A 23,627-nucleotide genomic window follows, 5' to 3' on the forward strand; every position below is an offset into this window, starting at 1 on the left:
GCCACTCGCGCAGGGGGCGGAGCCTAATGACGCCTCTGGAGTTCCCGCCAGTCAAGATTTGGCGGGCTTGAAATACTTGCTGCGCCACACGCCTCTGAGGTAAATGCTTCAGGCGCAGCAGCGCCGGATGTAGCAGAGCTGACACAGTTCTTGCAGGAATTAACCTCTTGAGTGCTGGAGCGGCGCTCGACAGCACATGGCAGCAGTATAAAGTTCAATGTAGAAACACACAAATACTTGGGCCTAAACCCGGATGGCATCAGGGTTAGGCAGCACAGTCTTTTTCTTAATAAAGTACAGTCTTTAGTGCCAGGATAAGGCACAGAAGTATATATCCTGTGATTCGTGACGCCACTTGCAACATCCCCCACCGGGGCCTAGCCCTTGAGGTGAGGCCTGGTGACAGCCGGGGCCCGCGGTACCAGAGTGGCTGGCGGTTGCGGCCTAAGCACGCTATTGTCACGGTGCTTGGTACGGGGGAACCGGAGGGCTGTCCTACAGCCTGGCAGGTCTCCAGCAGGGTGGTGTTGGCAAGAAATGATGAGGGAGCGGCTGCTATAGCGGATCTCCCTGGGGCAACCCCTTAATGTCCCGAGTGTGAGTCTCTGGGTGATGGACAGGGTGCCGGTGATGAAGGCAGCCGTATTAGCAGGGACCAGACGGAGACAGAAGTTGAAGAAAACAACTTACAGTTCTTTATTTAAACCGGCAGGAACCGCAGCAACGTGCCTTTAACAGGTAGATGGAGTGCTGAGATGTGAGTTGGAGGGAGCCTCAGGAGATAGTTCACCAGCCTGGATGTAGAGGGCAGGCTGGGAGGCAGCTGTGTCCTGGTAGGAAGCTTCAGCTTGTCCTGTAGGGCTTCAGGTATCACCTTTAAAGGTAGGATGATACCCCTTTTCCTCACTACACTAACTCTAGTCTGATGCTCCACTCTTCAGAGGCAGGGGCTAGGCTCTTCCTGCTCTGGTATGGGCTAGACAGAGATTACTCACTCACTCACTCACTAGGATTCTCCTACACCAGAATCTCTCAGAAGATCTGAGAGACTTCTCTCTAGAATGACATACTGGAATCCTCCAGAACAAGTCCTGGCCAGGGGGTTTTACTACCTCCCTTTGGTCAGGTGGTGGCTGCTCCTCCAATCACATCTCAGCTTACAGAGCACAGGATGTAACACATATCATTGGACAACAGCATCTTGCATCATACAAAATACTTAACCTCTGCCTTGCCAGGCAGGATTCACCACTGCAATATCCCCTATGTCCTCTCAGGACCATGTAGTGTAAGGTGATTACATGCAGGTGGGACGTATTCGCAAACCCTCCCTCGCCATTGCATCGGCGAGGGTGTTGCATACTCCTATAGAGATCACCCAGAGACTGACATCTTATATACCCCCTCATGCTCCTACACATGTACTCCTATACAGATCACCCAGAGACTGACATCTTATATACCCCCTCATGCTCCTACACATGTACTCCTATACAGATCCCCCAGAGACTGACATCTTATATACCCCCTCATGCTCCTACACATGTACTCCTATAGAGATCACCCAGAGACTGACATCTTATATACCCCATAGTGCTCCTACACATGTACTCCTATACAGATCACCAAGAGCCTGACAGCTTATATACCCCCTCATGCTCCTACACATGTACTCCTGTACAGATCACCAAGAGCCTGACAGCTTATATACCCCATAATGCACCTACACATATACTCCTATACAGATCACCAAGAGCCTGACAGCTTATATACCCCCTCATGCTCCTACACATGTACTCCTATACAGATCCCCCAGAGACTGACATCTTATATACCCCCTCATGCTCCTACACATGTACTCCTATACAGATCACCAAGAGCCTGACAGCTTATATACCCCCTCATGCTCCTACACATGTACTCCTATACAGATCACCAAGAGCCTGACAGCTTATATACCCCATAATGCACCTACACATATACTCCTATACAGATCACGAAGAGCCTGACAGCTTATATACCCCATAATGCACCTACACAGATCACCAAGAGACTGACAGCTTATATACCCCATAATGCTCCTACACATGTACTCCTATACAGATCACCAAGAGACTGACAGCTTATATACCCCATAATGCTCCTACACATATACTCCTATAGAGATCACCCAGAGACTGACATCTTATATACCCCCTCATGCTTCTACACTTGTACTCCTATAGAGATCACCCAGAGACTGACATCTTATAAACCCCATAGTGCTCCTACACATGTACTCCTATATAGATCACCAAGAGACTGACAGCTTATATACCCCATAATGCTCCTACACATGTACTCCTATAGAGATCACCCAGAGACTGACATCTTATATACCCCCTCATGCTCCTACACTTGTACTCCTATAGAGATCCCCCAGAGACTGACATCTTATATACCCCATAGTGCTCCTACACTTGTACTCCTATAGAGATCACCCAGAGACTGACATCTTATATACCCCACTCATGCTCCTACACATGTACTCCTGTACAGATCACCAAGAGACTGACAGCTTATATACCCCATAATGCACCTACACATGTACTCCTATACAGATCACCAAGAGCCTGACATCTTATATACCCCCTCATGCTCCTACACATGTACTCCTATACAGATCCCCCAGAGACTGACATCTTATATACCCACTCATGCTCCTACACATGTACAGGCAGTCCCCGGGTTACATACAAGATAGGGTCTGGAGGTTTGTTCTTAAGTTGAATTTGTATGTAAGTCGAAACTGTATATTTTATAATGGAAGTTCTAGACAATTTTTTTTCTTTTGCCCCAGTGACAATTGGAGTTTCAAAATTTTTGGTGTAATTGGACCAAGAATTATCAATAAAGCTTCATTACAGACACCTTACAGCTGATTATTGCAGTCTGGGACTATAGTAAAGCATCCAGAGAGCTTCACCAGAGGTCACATGGGGCAGAGGGGTCCGTCTGTAACTATGGGTTGTCTGTAAGTCGGGTGTCCTTAAGTAGGGGACCGCCTGTACTCCTATACAGATCACCAAGAGCCTGACAGCTTATATACCCCATAATGCACCTACACATATACTCCTATACAGATCACCAAGAGCCTGACAGCTTATATACCCCCTCATGCTCCTACACATGTACTCCTATACAGATCCCCCAGAGACTGACATCTTATATACCCCCTCATGCTCCTACACATGTACTCCTATACAGATCACCAAGAGCCTGACAGCTTAAATACCCCATAATGCACCTACACATGTACTCCTATACAGATCACCAAGAGCCTGACAGCTTATATACCCCATAATGCACCTACACATATACTCCTATACAGATCACCAAGAGCCTGACAGCTTATATACCCCATAATGCACCTACACATATACTCCTATACAGATCACCAAGAGACTGACAGCTTATATACCCCATAATGCTCCTACACATGTACTCCTATACAGATCACCAAGAGACTGACAGCTTATATACCCCATAATGCTCCTACACATGTACTCCTATAGAGATCACCCAGAGACTGACATCTTATATACCCCCTCATGCTCCTACACTTGTACTCCTATAGAGATCACCCAGAGACTGACATCTTATAAACCCCATAGTGCTCCTACACATGTACTCCTATATAGATCACCAAGAGACTGACAGCTTATATACCCCATAATGCTCCTACACATGTACTCCTATACAGATCACCCAGAGACTGACATCTTATATACCCCCTCATGCTCCTACACATGTACTCCTATACAGATCACCCAGAGACTGACATCTTATATACCCCCTCATGCTCCTACACATGTACTCCTATACAGATCCCCCAGAGACTGACATCTTATATACCCCCTCATGCTCCTACACATGTACTCCTATAGAGATCACCCAGAGACTGACATCTTATATACCCCATAGTGCTCCTACACATGTACTCCTATACAGATCACCAAGAGCCTGACAGCTTATATACCCCCTCATGCTCCTACACATGTACTCCTATACAGATCACCAAGAGACTGACATCTTATATACCCCCTCATGCTCCTACACTTGTACTCCTATAGAGATCACCCAGAGACTGACATCATATAAACCCCACTCATGCTCCTACACATGTACTCCTGTACAGATCACCCAGAGACTGACAGCTTATATACCCCATAATGCTCCTACACATGTACTCCTATACAGATCACCAAGAGCCTGACATCTTATATACCCCCTCATGCTCCTACACATGTACTCCTATACATATCCCCCAGAGACTGACATCTTATATACCCCCTCATGCTCCTACACATGTACTCCTATACAGATCACCAAGAGCCTGACAGCTTATATACCCCATAATGCACCTACACATATACTCCTATACAGATCACCAAGAGCCTGACAGCTTATATACCCCCTCATGCTCCTACACAAGTACTCCTATACAGATCCCCCAGAGACTGACATCTTATATACCCCCTCATGCTCCTACACATGTACTCCTATACAGATCACCAAGAGACTGACAGCTTATATACCCCATAATGCACCTACACATGTACTCCTATACAGATCACCAAGAGCCTGACAGTTTATATACCCCATAATGCACCTACACATATACTCCTATACAGATCACGAAGAGCCTGACAGCTTATATACCCCATAATGCACCTACACATATACTCCTATACAGATCACCAAGAGACTGACAGCTTATATACCCCATAATGCACCTACACATGTACTCCTATAGAGATCACCCAGAGACTGACATCTTATATACCCCCTCATGCTCCTACACTTGTACTCCTATACAGATCACCAAGAGACTGACAGCTTATATACCCCATAATGCTCCTACACATGTACTCCTATACAGATCACCAAGAGACTGACAGCTTATATACCCCATAATGCTCCTACACATGTACTCCTATAGAGATCACCCAGAGACTGACATCTTATATACCCCCTCATGCTCCTACACTTGTACTCCTATAGAGATCACCCAGAGACTGACATCTTATAAACCCCATAGTGCTCCTACACATGTACTCCTATATAGATCACCAAGAGACTGACAGCTAATACACAGCCACCTCAGGGAATACATTACATACATGTGACAGATCACAGCTCATACACCTGACCACACAGCTGATTGGAACTCTCCCCCCCGCCCGGCGGGATTTTTAACCCCTGCAGCACCAGCTACAGTTCTCCTACAGATGGAGGGGGAGGAGGGGGGTCACTGCTGCCACCACTCGCTGCTCTTTTCCCATTGACACTCTGCTACTTACTCTGGATTCTCCTGGTGTTTTTTTGTTAGTGGACTCAGTTTATATTGTTGTTATGTTTCTCTTACACTTGTGGCTTTGCATTGTACCTTTACCTGCTGTAGCATATCTAGTAATCCCCCTGTAACGTGTGATACACCGGCCTCAGTATAGGACAGATGGACCTGTGCCATGTATCTGGACTAGAACACCCAGGCCCCCTGCTTGGTATTGTACCAGGGAAACCCGTGACATATTGATTGTTTATCCACTGTCTATAACTTTTATAACTTGCATCATATTGTATTTAGGTTACACTTGGTTTATGCGTCTTATTCTAGTGTTTGGTAAAGTCTGAGTAATACTTCTAATCTACTAAATTAGTGCCGGGATTTCACCTGGATATTCCAGTATAAAAGCTGCGGCCGCCCACAGCGCTGCCTCCACGTGGCGAGCACAGAGCACTACGTCATACCGCGCGCCCAGGACGTCACTCTCCCTTCATTCACTGCCCGGACTCGGCCACACCCACACTCGCTGCTATTGGCTAGAGGGCGTGCTCAAAACAATTCCCTTTTGACAGGAGTACCAGCCTGGGACACAACCCCCGGCCTCGGCGGCCAATCAGATATGAGCCGGGAAGGTGTGTGCAGGGATATAGGAGCTGTGCACGGCTCGGCCTGTCCTTACTGTGTGTAACTGCAGCCTGAGCACTGAGCAGCATGTCATTCAGCGTGGAGCAGAGGGCCAAGGCCAACAGCCTGGAGTTCCGCCTCTTCTTCAGTGAGTGATGGGTGAAAGCAGAGGCTGGGGGAGGGAAGGGGTTAATGGAGAGATTCCAGGGGTGTGTGACCCGTCATCTGCACCTTCCATAAGGACAGTGTAACAGCCACAAGATGATGCAATTGCTTTTTTCTGATTTGCTTATAGAATTCATATTTTTTGGAAAATATCTTTGAAGGGTTTTTCAAGTGTAAGATACATGCACCCATAAATGGTTCATGGGGGGAAGGGGGTCTGCATCAAAATCATATTAGCATTCTTAACTCAGTTAGCATTCCTAACTGAGAGATCTGTGCAAACACCTAAAATGCTGTGGTTTGTACAACTTGCCGTGACAGATTTTACGATGGAAAAAGGTTTTCTTTATCGAATTTAATATAACTACAGTAGACGGCACATTTTCTACATCAGGGGTTAAGATTGTGTACCCCCTTACTAATATTGAAGTTCTCTCATTCCAATAGGGTAGAAGTGTCTGGTGTCTGCATTCATTTTGGAGAATTTGATTGATGTCTCCTGCTTTCCTCCATAAGTGGAGAGCACCTGTGCTAGATTTTTATGGGGCGTTTCAGGTGATTTAATCAGGGAGAATCTGAAGTGTGACAGCCCCTCCTGCAGGGGACAGGTTATTCTCTGCGTGATTGGGAATATACTTCACTGTAAATCATACCACCGTTGCCACGGCGGATACAGTGTTCAGTAAAAAGTAGTGAACGTACACTGGTGTGGAGGCGGCTTGGTGATCGGAATACTCACAATTTCTTGTGCACTTATATGAGTGCTTCTATTCCATAAAACTGGTACTGATATATCTTCTCCATTCAGCATATTCACCATCCTCTGCACTTGTATAAGGATACAGGTAGATGTGTTAGGTGACTGGTAACACCTCTAGACGCAGTGTGAACCAACCTTAACCCCTCCTCCCCTGGCCCCAGTATGTTCCTCCTTAGCCAGTATGTTTGGGCATGTATATCTCTTCAGTAGAAAGAAGAAAAACTTGTTCTTTCACCACAAACTGTGAATCTTTTTATTCGAAGAAGAAGAAGCGCAGGCAGCGCAAAACGGTCCGTTGTTCATTGGTTTCTGGCATAATTTTGCCCCCTGTGTGGCTTGGATAAAAATATATTCACAGTTTGTGGTGAAGGAACAAGTTTTTCTTTTTTCTACTAAAGAGATTTGCATATATGAACTCCTTGTCTTGTTTGCACCACCGCTTGACTGAGTTAAGCGTTTCCTGGGACTTGTGGTGCTCCAGAAGTAAGTCAGTTTTTTCATCTCCAGTGCCAGTTTGAAACACATTTTTTTGTGATGTTTGGGCATGTATTTCTGGCTCATAGAACTAATGAGCCAGATGCAGTCATCAGCTTATTGACAAGGCCCCTACGTCCTTAACACTCCAATACACGAGCTACTAACTCTACTACTCCTTAGGATTAAACAAGATCTGTTTCCTATACTATGTAGTAGTTGGATTTCACATATTGAGCACCTGCTAGTGGCATGATCCCAAACCTTAGTCCTTTATATATGCTGCAAGGAGTTGCTTTAAAATCTCCAGACAACATGATTATGGTAATCATGATTCCAATATGGAACTTGTTCTGCAGGGAAGAAGAATATAGAGTGCTGTCAATGTTGTGGACATCATTGGAGTTATCTTTTTTCTTTATAATATATTCATTGCTGCTATAAGAATTTAATATGCATGCAAAGTGTAGATGCCATAGTCTACTTGGCACAAATGTAATATTGGTGTAGTGACCGAACTACTCCAAGAACTAAAGTATTCCTCTACAAGATAGATGGGAATGGGGGTTCTTTGTACCCCATATGACTGGAGACATGCTCACTGCTGCCTCATTCAATGTCTGTGGCACTGAAGGAACCAGCGGAGTGCTGCGCTGGACTAGCTCTGATGGCGTCATAGACAGGGAGGCGCATAAGAGAACCGGCTTTTATTCATAGGGATACAACAAAAACTGTTCTGGGGAAAACATTACTTGACTGCAGAACCGCCTTTAACTTAAATCTACCATCTAAATCTATTATGATAAACCAGGCACCTTACTCATGAGTCCAGGCACTGTGGCTGTGGTCATCTTCTTATATTTGTTATCTATGGCCTCCTTCTTTCCATGCTTCTGAACCTGCAGGGCTCTGGGGCAGTTACTAGACTCAAATTTTCTTTTCACTACAAAGGGAATGGCATAGAATTTTATATTTATCCTATAAAAGGTGTCGTTTACTTGTGTCCTTGTTTTGATTTCAAAAACTTTTGGAAAACCCTATTGCTGCATTCACATTGACTTGTGCCCGCCGTACCATAGCACGTTGGGCACATGTCTGCACCAGGAAGAGGAGAAGCAGCCCCTCTCCGTAGAGGAACTGCGCTGTATTCCGAGAAAAGATAGGACGTGCCCTATCTTATCATGGGGTACGGTACAGGGCCGCACTTGTGCAGCACCGTACCGTTCCCGTAGGGCGCAGTGCACCCATTGCCATCTATGGGGAATGTATATAGGCCGTATATACGTCACCCCATATGGCAGTGTGAATGCAGCCTTAAAGGGAACCTACCACCACATATCTACCTATAAAGGTAGATCGGGTGGTAGGTACATCTATAGGACGTGAGGATAGCCCCATCACAAACTTTTATTTGGTAAATTTTCTAAAAACGGCTGCTGGGGTGTGGAGTAGCTGGAGCTGAGGCTATACGGTGCAGGTACTCCAAGCCCCAGTAGCCTCTTTGTTCCTCCTACCAAAAATCTTCCGCCCTCGTCCGAGAAACCTGCTGGCTGCGCGGTCACTGCTCCGAAGCTGGAGCCACTGCGCATGCGCTGACGGCAAGGTTCTCGGACGAGGGCATGCAGCTACAAGGAGCTGCGCGCTGAAGATTTTTGGTAGAAGTAAAGAGGCTACTAGGGCATGGAGTACCCGCAGCTTCGGCTACTCCACGCCCCAGTAGCCACTTTAAAAAAAATTTACATATTTGCCAAATAAAAGTTAGCAAAAGATTGTGGGGACATAAGGATGAGCCCTTATCCTCACGTCTTATAGATGTACCTACCATCCGATCTACCTTTTGTAGGTAGATATGTGGTGGTAGGTTATGTTTAATGTGTGTGATGCTGGTGAATGGTTAGTCTAATAGAAATAATAGTACATCAATTGGTAAATAAAAATCTAGTCTTTAGCACAGTAACTAAAAGTAAAGAGGGGTAGGGGAGAGGTTGCACAAAATATTTAGCAGAACAATTAGTTTTTTTTCTTAGTCATGGAGGATTGTGTAATATTTAAGATACACAATTACATCTGGTTTTAAATAGTCTAAAAAGATTAGAAAGGTGCACTATCCAATTTCCTTATGGGTTCCTTTTGCAGATAATTGTCTGAGACGGCAATATATAGGAAGCATATTGGTGGTGCTTAGCATGTACTAGAATAAAGTTCTGATAATGCAATGGTAATGAGTAAAAAACAGCGGCACACACGATTAAAAAATTTATCATGGGATAAAAAAATTCTAACATGTGGCCATTATGGGCTAAAATTAGGAACAGGTGACAGCGGTTTCGTTGTTGCCTGTAACTCCCTGTTCATATTTCTACCCCTTAATGGCCAAAAGTTAGAATCTTTTAATGGTGACTTTGGCTGGTTTCCTTTTTTTTTTTTTTGATTATCATTGTATTAAATCTGGTTTTAATACTGACCCAATAGATTTCTTCCTCCTAAGGATGGGACCACATGGATAGCCCTTGCAGTGGATTGGCTGCTATGAACTTACTTGCCTTTGCACTGAAAACTGAACTTGAGGGCGTGTTCACATGATGCGTTGTGGTTTTTGATACATTTAAAAGACTTCAGCCTTGATCACATGCTAAGGTTACATTGCACTTCCACTGCATGTGCTAAAACGCAATGTAACCTCAGCATGTGATCAACGCTGAGGCCTTTTGAATGCGCCAAAACGCATTGAAAAAACGCAACGCATCGCGTGAAAGCGCCCTCACTGTCATTATTATTGCACGAATATTCAACCACAACTTATGCAATGCAAAAGTAGAAAACTGCAGTGGGCCCATAAGGAAAGCTATATGGGAGCCATTATTAAATTAATTTTTGGGTTACGGGGAACATGTGGCAGAATTTGTCATTTGTCAATAAATGCTTTATCAGGCCAGAAAACGAATTGCTTTACTGCCCTTCTATTCAATAACCGATCGGTTGGAGTGATACTTTTGGAGAAGGGCGTGTAGTGTGTTTATTGTAACAAATAAAAAAACAGTGAATACATACTTTGTGATCAGTACGGTGATATCATATACGGAGAAAATATTGCTTTTTGGTACAAAAATAGTTTTGGGCCAAACAAAAAGATGCCTGACTCTTGCCAGGCTCCGTTCCCAGGCGCCCTTTGCGCTACGTGACGACTTTCGATCGGAACAACACGGAAGCGCAGCTGAGCGTCATTGCGGCCACTTGCATGGGGGATGGGCTCCCCAATAAGGTACATAAGCCTCATATAGCGGTTAGTCACGTTGATCTGAGGTGTATAGGTGTGCACGCTGTATATGTTCATTGCAGTCCCAGACATCATTATGGCTGATGAGGCAGACTTGGGCCTACTCCATCCTCCTGGTCATGAAATTGGTGCTGTATGGCATGTTCTAATGTATTTATTATACTTATTAGAACCACAAGTTGGTAAAGAAGACTGATCAAAAAGATCAGAAAAATCTAGCAAGTCTGATCATTCTGAGAAAAGTAGGACCATTGCCAGGAAGTGTAATATGGGTCTTCATTCCATGCCCAAGTCATACAAGAAACCCATATGCAGGCCCTGTATTGAGAGCTTTATACGGGAGGAGAAGACTTCCTTCATGGATGAATTAAAATCCTTTAATGAAGAGAAGGTGCTTGCATCTGTCGCTTCGGCAACACAAAGACCCTCCTCCCAAAAACCCAGACTGACGGTAATTTCTTCCTCTGATGAAGAGGACTATGAATCTGTGGCCCCTTCTTGCTCTCTCGCTCACACTGAGGAGAAGGATTCTCTGGATCTTGGTCACAAGTTTGAAACCTGTCACCTCCTTCATGTGGATGAGCTACATAATCTCTTTAAGGCTAGACCCTTAAGATCGAAGATGAGGTTTCCTCTGTCTAGGGAGGACGAGCTATTCGGTGGCCTAATGGCCTAAAAACAGCAGATCTTTCCAATTAACAATACACTAATGGGGCTGATCACAGAGGAGTGGCGGTATCCCAAAAAAGATCATAATTTCCAAGAATTTTAGGAGAAGTCTTGTTTTTGACCAGGAAGTCTCTAAGGTTTCGGACTCCTTTCCTAAAGTGGATGTCCAGGTGACTAAAGTTAAGAAGTCGGACCTTCCCTTTGAGGATTTGGCGCAGCTCAAGTATCCCATGGACAGGAAGTCTGATGCTCTTCCTAAAAAGGCCAGGGGGACTTCCATGCTCAGCCTGAAGTCCAACTTATCCGCCACTTCTGTAGCAAGGACTCTCTTTTTCTGGGTAAAAGAGCTTGAGTCGCACATCAGGGAAGGTACTCCCAGAATGACTCTCCTTGAAAGTATTTCCCTATTGAGATCTGCCACCGCTTTCTTGGCAGATGCCTCTGCCGAGGGTATTCGGTTCGCAGCTAAAGAGGGCGCTTTAACAAATACAACAAGGGCCGGATGGCTGAAATAGTCGGGCGCTCCATAATATATGCTCCAAATCCAAATTCTGCAGCGTTCCCTTCACAGGCAGTTTTGTCTTTTGCACAGAGCTGGATGCCATCTTGGAGAAGGCCTCTGATAAGGGGTTTCCTGAGAACAGGAATGGTTCCAACTTCATCACCTACAGGAAGTTTCGTATGAAGTCAGTACGATCTGCTACTCAACTCATTCGCACCAATTTTTGTATGTGCTCCGTGGATCTGCGGGATGCTTGGTATCATGTCCCAATTCACCCTTCCCCTCAAAGATTCCTCAGGTACTCAGTTCCCTTTCCAGAGGGTTCTGATTGCCATTTTCAGTTTCAGGCTCTCCCCTTTGATATTTCCTCTGCTCCGAGAGTTTTTACAAAGGTCATGGTGGAGGTTGTGGCCTTCCTGAGGCTGCAGAATGTCTCAATTATTCCATATTTAGCTGATCTTATCGTGGGGAAAGATGGATCAGATATAATGGTTGCAAGAGAGATTACCCTAAAGAAACTCTCAGATCTAGGGTGGTTAGTCAACACTCAGTCAGATTTAACACCTTCTACTGTTGTTGAATTCCGCTTATTAGATGTCTTTTCCATTTCGTCCCCATGACGGCCCCACTGGAGGTTGCTTCCCCTTCCTCTGTAGTGCAAACGAACTGAAAGGTCACCATGTGAAAGTTATGTCGGACAACACTACCACGGTTGCCTATCTGAGAAGACAGGGAGGTACCAGGTCAAAAAGGCTACTGAAAATATCACAACAAATATTTTTCTGGGCAGAGGAAAATATCCAGTCGATTTCGGCCATCCATCTGAGGGGCTCAGAAAATATAGTAGCAGATTACCTCAGCCGGTCTCAAATCCTTCCCCACGAATGGAGCCTGAACGAGGAAGTCTTCCAAGAAATTGTCTTAAGATGGGGACTGCCGGACATCGACTTGTTTGCCTCCAGGAGAAATTCCAAAGTGAAAAAGTTCTTCTCCTTGAACCCAAGGGAAGTCCCCTGGGGACTAGATGCATTTTCACAGACCTGGAACCAAGACCTAGTGTATGCTTTTCCTCCGATTCCATTGATGAGCAAAGTGTTGCAAAAGCTACTAGTCAGTCCAACCAAGCTCATCTTAGTAGCACCCTTTTGGCCAAAGAGGAATTGGTTCCCAAGTCTACAAAAATTGGCGATAGACTTTCCTTTTATCCTGCCCAGGAGGCCAGACCTTCTACATCAGGGACCAGTCCTGCATCAGAACCCAGGGTTTCTAAACCTAGCAGCCTGGATCCTGAAAGCACCTTCTTAAGATCAAAAGGCTTTAATAATAAAAACCTTAAAGAATAGTAGAAAACCAGTAACCCATGCTATATACCTTAAAATATGGAAAAAGTTTTGTTCCTGGTCAAAAGATATGCCTAACCAGGGTTCCCCAAATATCTGTCAGATTCTTGATTTTCTACAGGAGGGGTTTGAGAAGGGACTACGACCTAGCACCTTGAGAGTCCAGGTCTCGGCCTTGAGCGCCTACTTCGATACAGCGCTAGCAGAACACAGGTGGGTAAAGAGGTTCTTTCAAGCCTGTTCACGCTTACGTCCTACTGTTAAAGAGTCATCCCCTCAGTGGGATCTATCTCTAGTCCTAGATGCTTTAACTATGGGGCCCTTCGAGCCAATCGACCCTAGTCATATCCGTTTCTTGACACTTAAAATCGCCTTTTTAATCGCCATTACATCTGCTAGAACAGTGATTTTCAACCTTTTTTGAGCCGCGGCACACTTTATATACTTAGAAAATCCTGGGGCACACCACCAACCAAAATAGCACAAAATGACACTAAAACAGTCATAAAAGGCCTCCCTTTACTAATAAACCCCTAGCGGCCTCCCTTTACTAATAAAAAACCCCTAGCGGCCTCCCTTTACTAATAAAAACCTCTAGCGGCCTCCCTTTACTAATTAAGAGCCCCTAGCGGCCTCCCTTTACTAATTAAGAGCCCCTAGCGGCCTCCCTTTACTAGTTAAGAGCCCCTAGCGGCCTCCCTTTACTAGTTAAGAGCCCCTAGCGGCCCTCCCTTTACTAGTTAAGAGCCCCTAGCGGCCCTCCCTTTACTAGTTAAGAGCCCCTAGCGGCCCTCCCTTTACTAGTTAAGAGCCCCTAGCGGCCCTCCCTTTACTAGTTAAGAGCCCCTAGCGGCCCTCCCTTTACTAGTTAAGAGCCCCTAGCGGCCCTCCCTTTACTAGTTAAGAGCCCCTAGCGGCCCTCCCTTTACTAGTTAAGAGCCCCTAGCGGCCCTCCCTTTACTAGTTAAGAGCCCCTAGCGGCCCTCCCTTTACTAGTTAAGAGCCCCAGCCTACCTTTACTAATAAAAAAAAAAAAAGACCCTAGCTGCCTTCCCTATACAAATAATAACCCTATATACTTACCCTTGATGTCTTCTTCCACGTACCTTCACTCCTAATGGCGATCCGCCCACCTTCTGTAGCTCCTGCACCGCGCGCCTCTGGTCACGTCACTTACGCGACCTGACGTCAGGTCGCGTCAGTCACGTGACATGGGCCGCGCGGTGCAGGAGCTACAGAAGATGGGCGGATCGCCGACGCGGGGCTTGGAGGTATGGGCACAGAAATACGGGGCAGCTCTACACAGGGGCAGCGTAGTTCGGGGAACTTTCCCCGCGGCACACTCAACCTTGTGTCGCGGCACACTAGTGTGCCGCGGCACACAGGTTGAAAATCACTGTGCTAGAAGACTGGGCGAGTTACAGGCCTTGTCCATTTGAGAACCCTATTTATCTGTATCAGAAGATAGGATCATGCTCAGACTAGACAGAAATTTTTTACCAAAAATTGTCTCAAATTTCCATAGGAACCAGGAAATAATCTTACCCACGTTTTGCCATCATCCAAAAAATCCTGTTGAAGAAAAGTGGCATCTACTGGATGTAAGACGTACTGTTCTTAAGTATCTCGAAGCATCCAATTCTTGGAGAAAAGATTTAAATTTATTCAATTTGCAGGAAGAAATAAAGGCAAAGCTTCAAAAGCCACTATTGGACGTTGGATTACAGATACCATCAAAGAATGCTATAGAATTAAAGGTGTTCCACTACCTCTCTCCGTCAAAGCCCATTCCACTAGGGCCATGTCTACATCTTGGGCTGAGAGAGGAGGTGCATCTATTGAAGAAATCTGCAAAGCCGCTACATGGAGTACAAATGTCACATTTGCAAAGCACTATAGGCTAAATGTCTTAGCTTCCAAAGATCTGGCATTCGGCCGGAAAGTGCTTCAGGCTGTAGTCCCTCCCTAACTGGGCATAAATTTGGTATGTCTCCAGTGGGGCCGTCATGGGGACGAAATGGAAAAAAGGAATTAGTCCTTACCGGTAATTCGATTTCCATAAGTCCACCATGACGGCCCTGATATTTCCCTCCCATGTATATAAAAGTGTTTTCTTTTTCTGGATCTTGACCTATGTATGTGAAATTTAACATACTGAATAAAATTATGTTGCAACCTATACTGGTGTAGTTATTTGATAAACACTGGTGGGAGGTTGAGGGAGGGGCTATTTAATGCTCTCAATTTCCTGTCCCTACAGAGGAAGGGGAAGCAACCTCCAGTGGGGCCGTCATGGTGGACTTATGGAAATCGAATTACCGGTAAGGACTAATTCCTTTTTTTTTCCGCTAAGGAAAAAGCAGAAATTAAGATGTCAGATGCGATCCTTCAGGAGGAAAGCTTCCATATCGGTCTGAAGGGCGATGAAAATCCTGGGCCTTCTTACCGCCTGCCTCCCATTGGTAACCTGGAGCCAGAGTCACTCTTGTGTTCTGCAAAATTCAATCCTCTGGTCCTGGAACAGAAGATCTTCAGGCTGGACAAAAGTCACCATCCCGTCCTCTGTAAAAAAGGAGCCTCCAATGGTGGCTAAAGACGGAAAACCTGGGGAAAGGGGTTCCTTGCCACTGGGTTCCTCTCCTTGGGAAGGAAAGTTCTGCAAACTGTGATCCCACCCTAAAACATTTTACTTTTTTTTTTTTTTTGTAGATCTCCAAGTGGGCCGTCATGCAAGGTAGTCATGGAAATAGTGAATTAGTACTCACCGGTAATTCGGTTTCCATCTAGTCCTCCATGACGGCCTATATATTCCTTCCCTAATTTCTGTAATATGTATGTGACTCTAACATACGAAATAAATTGTGTTGTATCTTCCGCTGGTGTAGATATTTGGTAGACCTTGGCAGGAGGATGTGGGTGGGAGGCCTTCCTGTCCCTTCAGAGGTCAAGGGGCATCCTCCAAGTGGGCCGTCATAGAGGATTAGAATGAAACCGAAATCACTGGTGAGTACTAATTCACAATTTTTCTAAGTGTTCTGATCTGGAATAAATGGAAGCTGACACTCCATCATTCTCATACGTCATATTCGGGTCAAAATCCTGCTGTGATGGGGGGAGCCGGGCGTTTCCTAAACAGAGGAATCAGGGTTTTGGCTGCTTTCACTAGGTGTAGGAATAGCTTAGACTTGGCTTTTCCAAGACTCTGGGGGGGTTATCATGGGGTCAACACCTATGGTGACCTCCAGCACTGCTAAGAGAACCTGATTGAGAGTGTTTTGTTAATGTAAAGCTGAAGTGAAATATGTGTGTAGGGACCATAGATGGATGACATTATCCTTTAATGGGGAAACCATACCCTCTACATATCTGCATAGACACAAATTGACTGCCTTTATCTAATGGACACTTATGAAAAGATGTGTTACTGACCTGTATTGCTGAACCATAAACTATTGGTCTGCTCTTAGTAGGTTTATTGGGTGTGGAGTGGGGAAAAAAATGTTAGCATTAAAACTCTGAGCACAGCATTCCGGTATTCTAATGAAGTACTCTCAGGCGATGTGCTCTGCTGTTTTTGGGAATCGCCTACTGCTCCATAAACTAGGGGTTATAGAACCCCATTCTCAGAAATAGTGCATGGTCCCAGAGGTTGAACTACCACCAATCTAATTGCTGTTCCCTATCCTGTGGACAGGAAATTACAATGAAACTTTAGCCAACCCCAGCTATTTAGAGTACAGCAATTTGTAACAATTATTTTGTGTATTGATGGGAAAGTTGCGTTTCTTAAAATAAACTTGCCACATGGATGCAGGGCTTTTAAGCCAAGTATACTTGTATGCTAGGGAGTAGCTCCTGACACAGGATCCATTAATTCTCTTAAATTAAAATTCTCTTGTTTACCTATAGAAAATCTGCTCCAAAGTCACATGAAAATAATCTAAAAATAGTCACATTTTGCCTTAGATGAGTCTCAAGGGGGTCGCCACTTCAAATGCCCATTTTGAGTTCTATAGCATCAAGAACGATGGTTTAATTGTAAAGATGACAATTGTATCTTTCATGACAGATCATGATTGTAGTTCTTTATTCTATACACAGAATCTTGGATCTTTATCTGCAGCTTGCCTTATGTCTAGCAGAGCCACAATCGTGAAGAGATTATCTGCTCTGCTACATATCATGTACCCTGATCACGGAATAATGTGAAACTGCCCTAAGTTTGCTTGATTTACAATCCTTCATCCTGGTGGTAGATTTCCATTAAAGTTTGGAATTTTACACTGTGGTTAAATCTTTAATTGAGGGGGGGCTGAACTCTGATGCCAAACTCAGCCCATAGGTGTAGAACTTTTTCTACACCTATGGGCAAACTTCAACCATCTTGTCTTGTACAATGAACCTTGGGATCTGTTGTGTTGGTGTAAGTACTTTGTTTTACAGCGTTAACGTGTCCCTGTTCCACGTCTTGGAACCTGTTTTATTTGTATTGTATTCATTTTGTCCTTTGCTGAACTTGTGCATGTCTCTATCTGGATCCCATAATGTGTCTTAATCTCAATTTTGTCTGTCCTATTCAGTTTGCCACATTCTTTGTTGTTCCTTCCCCCTACACACAACCTACTCCAGAACTAGGTAGTCTCCTACTCACTCACATTCAGATTCTCATTCATCCAGTTGAAGAAAAAAAAAATTGCTTATAAAATTTAACTTTAAATATTATAAATGCATCTTTAAAGGGGTTGTCCACTTAAAGCACATTCCCACAAATAACTGTTATTGTTTGAGTAATGACGTTATAAAATTTTCAAATACATTTAATTCTGTAAAGAATCACTGGTCCATGGTCATGTTACACATGTATGGCTCGTTACAACAGTGTAATCGGAGCTCTGTAATTTTACACAGGTATATGGCTCGTTATCACATGACCATGGACCTTTAGCTACAGGAATAATAATTCCTTTATATAGCACACACAGATTAAGCAACGCTGCACTGAGTTTGCAAACAATCTAATCAACCTACCAGTATGATATAGATTGTGGGAGGAAACTGAAGGAAACCCATGCAAACGCGAGAGAGAAAAAATACAAACTCTTGGCAGATGTTGACTCTGAGACACAGGTCCCCAGCGCTCTAAGGCTGTAATGCCAACCACTAAGCCACCATGCAGTAAATGTAAAAGCTTCTTATAGAATGACCACAATCAAAGACCTAAAAAACTGTAAGGAATTGATACAGAAAGGTAACTTGAAAATGTAGATATCTTTTTTTAATTACACAAACCATATCAGTTTCTGTAAAGTGCTTAAAGTGGACAGCCCCTTTTAAAGACGTATCGTACACCACTAAAACAACGATGGCTCCAGTACGAAAAGTGTGAAAAAATGTTTAGTCACAAGTGTGGGACAACTGTCAATTAACAAATTTAACTTGACTATTAGACCTGGACCGTGGTAACTTAAGGTTAGGGGGTCAAGCAAAGTTTGTTCAAACTGATGCACCTTGCAGAAAAAGCTGAGGTCAGAGAAATAAAGGTTCAGGACATGGGCTGGTAAATGACTGCACAGATTCTGGCCATGAAGAAAAGTCAGGCAGGGGCATGTTTTCCACCACTTTTGTTAACTCCATTATATGGATCCATGTTCTTGGGGACTAGGTGTGTGTGCAGGAAGTGGGGTTTGTACAGTTGATGTACAGTATTTTACCATTCTTCCAAAAAACAAGTAGTTTGCTTTATCAGAACGAAGCAATACTTTCGCTTATTAACAATTGTAAATTGTCTAGCCTGTCATGGAGTATTGTTCACATCTTCTCCGTAGACTAGACAAGTGTTTACTTCACCAGCTAGGCAGATATCATGGGATCACTGAAGGAATATGAACAGGGGAATCTTGGTTCGTAATCCGATTTAGTTCTTTAAATAGCCTTACTTCTTGACCTTTCACAGATGCATAATCCTGAGGCCTGTAGAGAAGATCCTCTTGCTGATATTGTAAAATCTGACTACAAAGTTATAGGAAATATACCAGCAGGATCTTTGCAATATAAACCAGTGTCACTTAAATCTCTGTGCACCCTTGTTCTGCTTCTGTTTAACTATTTTATCACCTCGTTTTGGTAAAAATACTTTTTTGAAAAATATGAACATGAGCTGTGTGACGGGTTATCTGAGCCAATCTGGATTTGGTTTAAACTTATGTCACCAAAGTTGTAAAAAAAAAAAAAAAAAAAGGAACGAACCATTCGATGATGCCACTGAACTCGATTCGATGGACCGTTAATCGAACACTTCTAAATCAGGCCTGGGAAATGTCTGTTAAATATGTTATATAGACAAATATAACAGCAACCTCTCTGGCTAGAACCTGAGGCCCCTTCTACACTTGCAAGTGTGATGCAATGAACTCGCATCACACTCACAACGCGTGCTGGTCGGATCGCACGGCCCGAACTCCGCAAACTGGAACAGAACTCGATCCAAGCACCACGCGATAACACACTTGCGAGTGTAGAAGGGGCATTACTCTTCTGGTTAAACCAATTTGAAAACCACATAAAATGACTTTTCGAGCAACCTTGCTTGAGAATGTTGCTACTAAAGTTGGCCACAAGCTTTTTAGCTGATGCTTCAGCCAAAGAAGACACACTAACCAACTCCTCTCATCAGGCCTTGTGGTTAAAGCAGTGGACTGGAGACATTGGATCCAAAACAAAACTCTGTAGAATTCCCTTTGCCAGCAAATGTGTTTGGGCTTGAACTAGAGACCATACTGGAAAAGCCTGCAGATGAAAGGCTTCCGAGAAAACAAACTCCTAAAAGAAGCTCCTTTTTGTAATTGCAAAGAGCAAAAAGACTCCTACAAATGTAAAGGAAAGCAAGGTCGCGGGAGGTTACCCTAAAGGAGGTAAGTTGTTGTGGTTTCCTCTTCTCTTGTGACCCCAACAAATCTAGGAAACAATGTCAGGGTTGGGGGGGGGGGGAAACTTCAGAAGTTCAAAGATAAGTGGGCCAAAATAACTTCAAACGCTTGGGTCCTAGATATCATAAGCAACAGTTACAGGTGACTCCCAAGGTCTTCTCCCAGAAAGATACATCAAAACTATAGGATCTCCCAACTCCGTCTGGCAGGAAATGTGGTTCGTAATAGCTACAGTAGTTATATTTCCAGTAGCACAAGATCAGAATAAATCTGGATTCTACTCAAAGTGGAGCATATTGCTTAATTCTCAACTGGTTAATCTCCTACAAACTATTAAAGATTGACTTAAGGTCTGCCACATCCATAATATGCAAGTATGCTTATGTGTACAATAGACCTAAAAGATTCATATCACATCCAATCCATTCTTCTCATAGATGTTCAAGGTTTGTGTTTTCCTTCCCAGAAGGCACTGTGCATAATTTTCAGTTTCAGGCACTTCCTTTTAGAATCTCTTATGTCACACAGGTATTCGCAAAGATTATGGTGGAGGTTGTTGAACATTTAAGAAGGGAAGACATTATGATTATACCTTGCGTAGACTACCTTCTACTGACAGCAAAAAAACACAGAACAGCTAGTCCTTTCCAGAGACTTGACTAGTTCCCTACGAATGGACTGGATACAAGCAAACAAATCATTCTTCCACGGGAAAGAGCCAGCGTGGTAGGCCAGATTGAGACCACATTCTTCTCCAGAATGCGACAATCAGGCCTGCAATAAAACTGACTGCTTCTATACCAGCAGTAGCATGGTATCAAAATCTTACAAGGACACTTCAGAGGTGGATTCTCACAAACAGTGAAACAAGATTGTTCCTGGTCCCTTCTAGAAGAAAATGGCTTCAAAGGGGTTCGCTGGCCTCACCAAACTCTCACCATACAGACTGATGCAAGCCAGACAGGATGGGGAGCAAGTTTTCTAGACTGTCTGGCTTAGGGCCTGTGACCGAATCACATTCGGCTACAATCCTATATAACCAGTCTCCTACTTAGGGGATTTTGTACCAATCCCCTCTTAACAGCAGTATCCCAGAAGATTTTAAGCTGGGTAGAGAAACGTGTCGATTTGATTTCAGCCACACATCTACGGGGGTGGGGGGATGGGTGGACAATATAACAGACTTATTGAGAAGCCAAACGAATTCTGCCCAAATCCAGAGATCTATCAATACCCAAACAGATCTATTAGCGACAAGGGAGAACATGAAATGTCCTCATTTTTACTCCAATAGGCGCCGTAGAACCGTATTCTGGATGCTTTCAGCCACAAATGTAAATGGCGTTAGCATAGGCCTTCTCTCAGATTCTTCATTTATCTAGAGTCCTTCAAAAACACAGATGGATGGAACAAGATTAATACTGATATGACCAAATTGGCCATAAAAAGAAGTTGGCCCTACAAGAACAATAGTTCTGCCTCTGGAAGAGATTCTCCTGTCTCAAGGGCCAGTGTTCTGTCCCAACACAGGGAGTCTATATTTTTCAGCCTGGATCCTGAATGGAAATAATACCTGGTCCTTTAAGTATCTATCAAAGGCCATACATCACAAAATTTGGAAAAAAAGTTGTATCTTTCTCTAAAGATAAATTACAGGTTCTTGAGTTCCTTCAGGCCAGACTTGATATGGGACTCTCAACAAGCACCTTGAAGGTGCAAGCCTCCGCTCTAGGAGCATTCTTCAATTGTCCGTTTTTGTTTTTTTTTGTGTTTTTGAGTTTTTAAAACCAAACGATGCTATCCTATTGCTATGGCTATTTTCTAGCCAAGTATGAAAGCACACTACTATGCCAGATGAGATGACACTGAGTTATTAAACAAAATAAACGTAAAATAAAAAAGGACAAATGGCAGACTGTGCCTAATTGAAATCCAACCCCTACTAAATTTTCCCACTTCGGTCTTTGCAATGGATATGTGCGTCACTAAGCGCAAAACACAGCGGTCGCAAGTCTCACTACAAATTGCTCACAATTGGCTAGTAGATGCACTGCAGCAAGTACAGCCACCAGCAGATCAACCAGAAATCAAATATATAACGCTACTGTAGGCGTAAGCCGTTTGGATTCTCCTATGGCTATTTTCTAGCCAAGTATGAAAGCACACTACTATGCCAGATGAGATGACGCTGAGTTATTAAACAAAATAAACGTAAAATAAAAAAGGAAAAATGGCAGACTGTGCCTAATTGAAATCCAACCCCTACTAAATTTTCCCACTTTGGTGTTTGAGGTGGATATGTGTGCCACTAAGAGCTAAACACAACGGTAGCAAGTCCCCCTGCTAATTCCTCACAAAATGGTACTAGATGCAAATAAAAAAAAAAAAAGTAGAACGTTATTGTAGCCCTAAGAAGGGCTGTTGGGTTCTTGGAGAATCACTCCTGCCTAACAGTAAGCTAATAGAACACCCTAACGCTTTCCCTGACCAGCAGCAGCTCTCTCCCTAGCGGCATCCAGACACAGAATGATCCGAGCAGCGCGGGCAGCGGCTAGTCTATCCCAGGGTCACCTGATCTGGCCAGCCAACCACTGCTATCGACGTGTAAGGGTACCACGTCATGCTGGGTGGAGTGCAGAGTCTCCTGGCTTGTGATTGGCTCTGTTTCTGGCCGCCAAAAAGCAAAACGGCGGGAGCTGCCATTTTCTCGAGCGGGCGAAGTATTCGTCCGAGCAACGAGCAGTTTCGAGTACGCTAATGCTCGAACGAGCATCAAGCTCGGACGAGCATGTTCGCTCATCTCTAATAATGAAGTTTCCCAAACTTAGTCCACGACCTTGTAAATGCATTATGTTATCTGCTCAGCAATGGGGGTAAAATTGGGTTTCAACCAATTAAATTCTGGCTTGTAAACTGAAAGTCATAGGGTAATGCATCTCTAGTCATTGGTTACCATAGCAACTATTTCTGCAAATTGTTTGCTGATTTTGTGGCTTTTACCCAGACTGTGGGATCCAGTTGGCAGAGGTGAATAATGCAATTTCTATACTAGTTTATGCTTTTGTTCTGATTTGTTTCGCTTATATAATGTAAACATCAAATAAAAATAACCATAAGGGTGACGGAGCACTGGACACATGTAAAGTACATAAATAAGAAGTTGTGACATCTGCTGGTGTCTGAAACCTTGCAATTATAGTCTGGCCCTGATGCTTGGCTGAAGCACAGTTACTTTATGGCTGTACTTGTAATCTAAAGAATTTAGTGTTTGTATTACTAGTATTATGGTTGTGTAGCTGTATAAAGCAGTCAAATCCATCATGGTAATCCAGGAGCACTTGTAGATTCAGGCAGTGTGAAAGCTGCTCTACTAAATGACATTAAATCCGGGGGATGGGGGGAAGAGTACTGAGGTGAGATGCTGACAGTGTTACAGCATGTGAAGCTACAGCATTGAGGGGATCTGGTAACTCCAGGAGCCCTTCTCATTAGCATAATTTTATTTGATTTTGGAAGGAGGTAGGCCATCATTAACCTTATTCTATCATTATATTCCAATAT

The 23,627-nt window shown here is 43.9% G+C and overlaps 1 protein-coding gene across 1 annotated transcript in view; it reads left to right on the forward strand.

Moving 5' to 3' along the window:
- Positions 1 to 5,923: 5,923 nt before the first annotated feature.
- PPA1 (inorganic pyrophosphatase 1) overlaps positions 5,924 to 23,627 on the forward strand; it is a 67,083-nt gene continuing 49,379 nt past the window's right edge. The window contains exon 1 of the mRNA XM_072130510.1: positions 5,924 to 6,101. Coding sequence (XP_071986611.1) covers positions 6,041 to 6,101 — 61 coding nt within the window. The 5' untranslated portion in view covers positions 5,924 to 6,040. The remainder of the gene's footprint in view (positions 6,102 to 23,627) is intronic.

Source organism: Engystomops pustulosus, chromosome 11 (assembly GCF_040894005.1).
Source record: "Engystomops pustulosus chromosome 11, aEngPut4.maternal, whole genome shotgun sequence".
NCBI classification, from domain to species: Eukaryota; Metazoa; Chordata; class Amphibia; order Anura; family Leptodactylidae; genus Engystomops; species Engystomops pustulosus.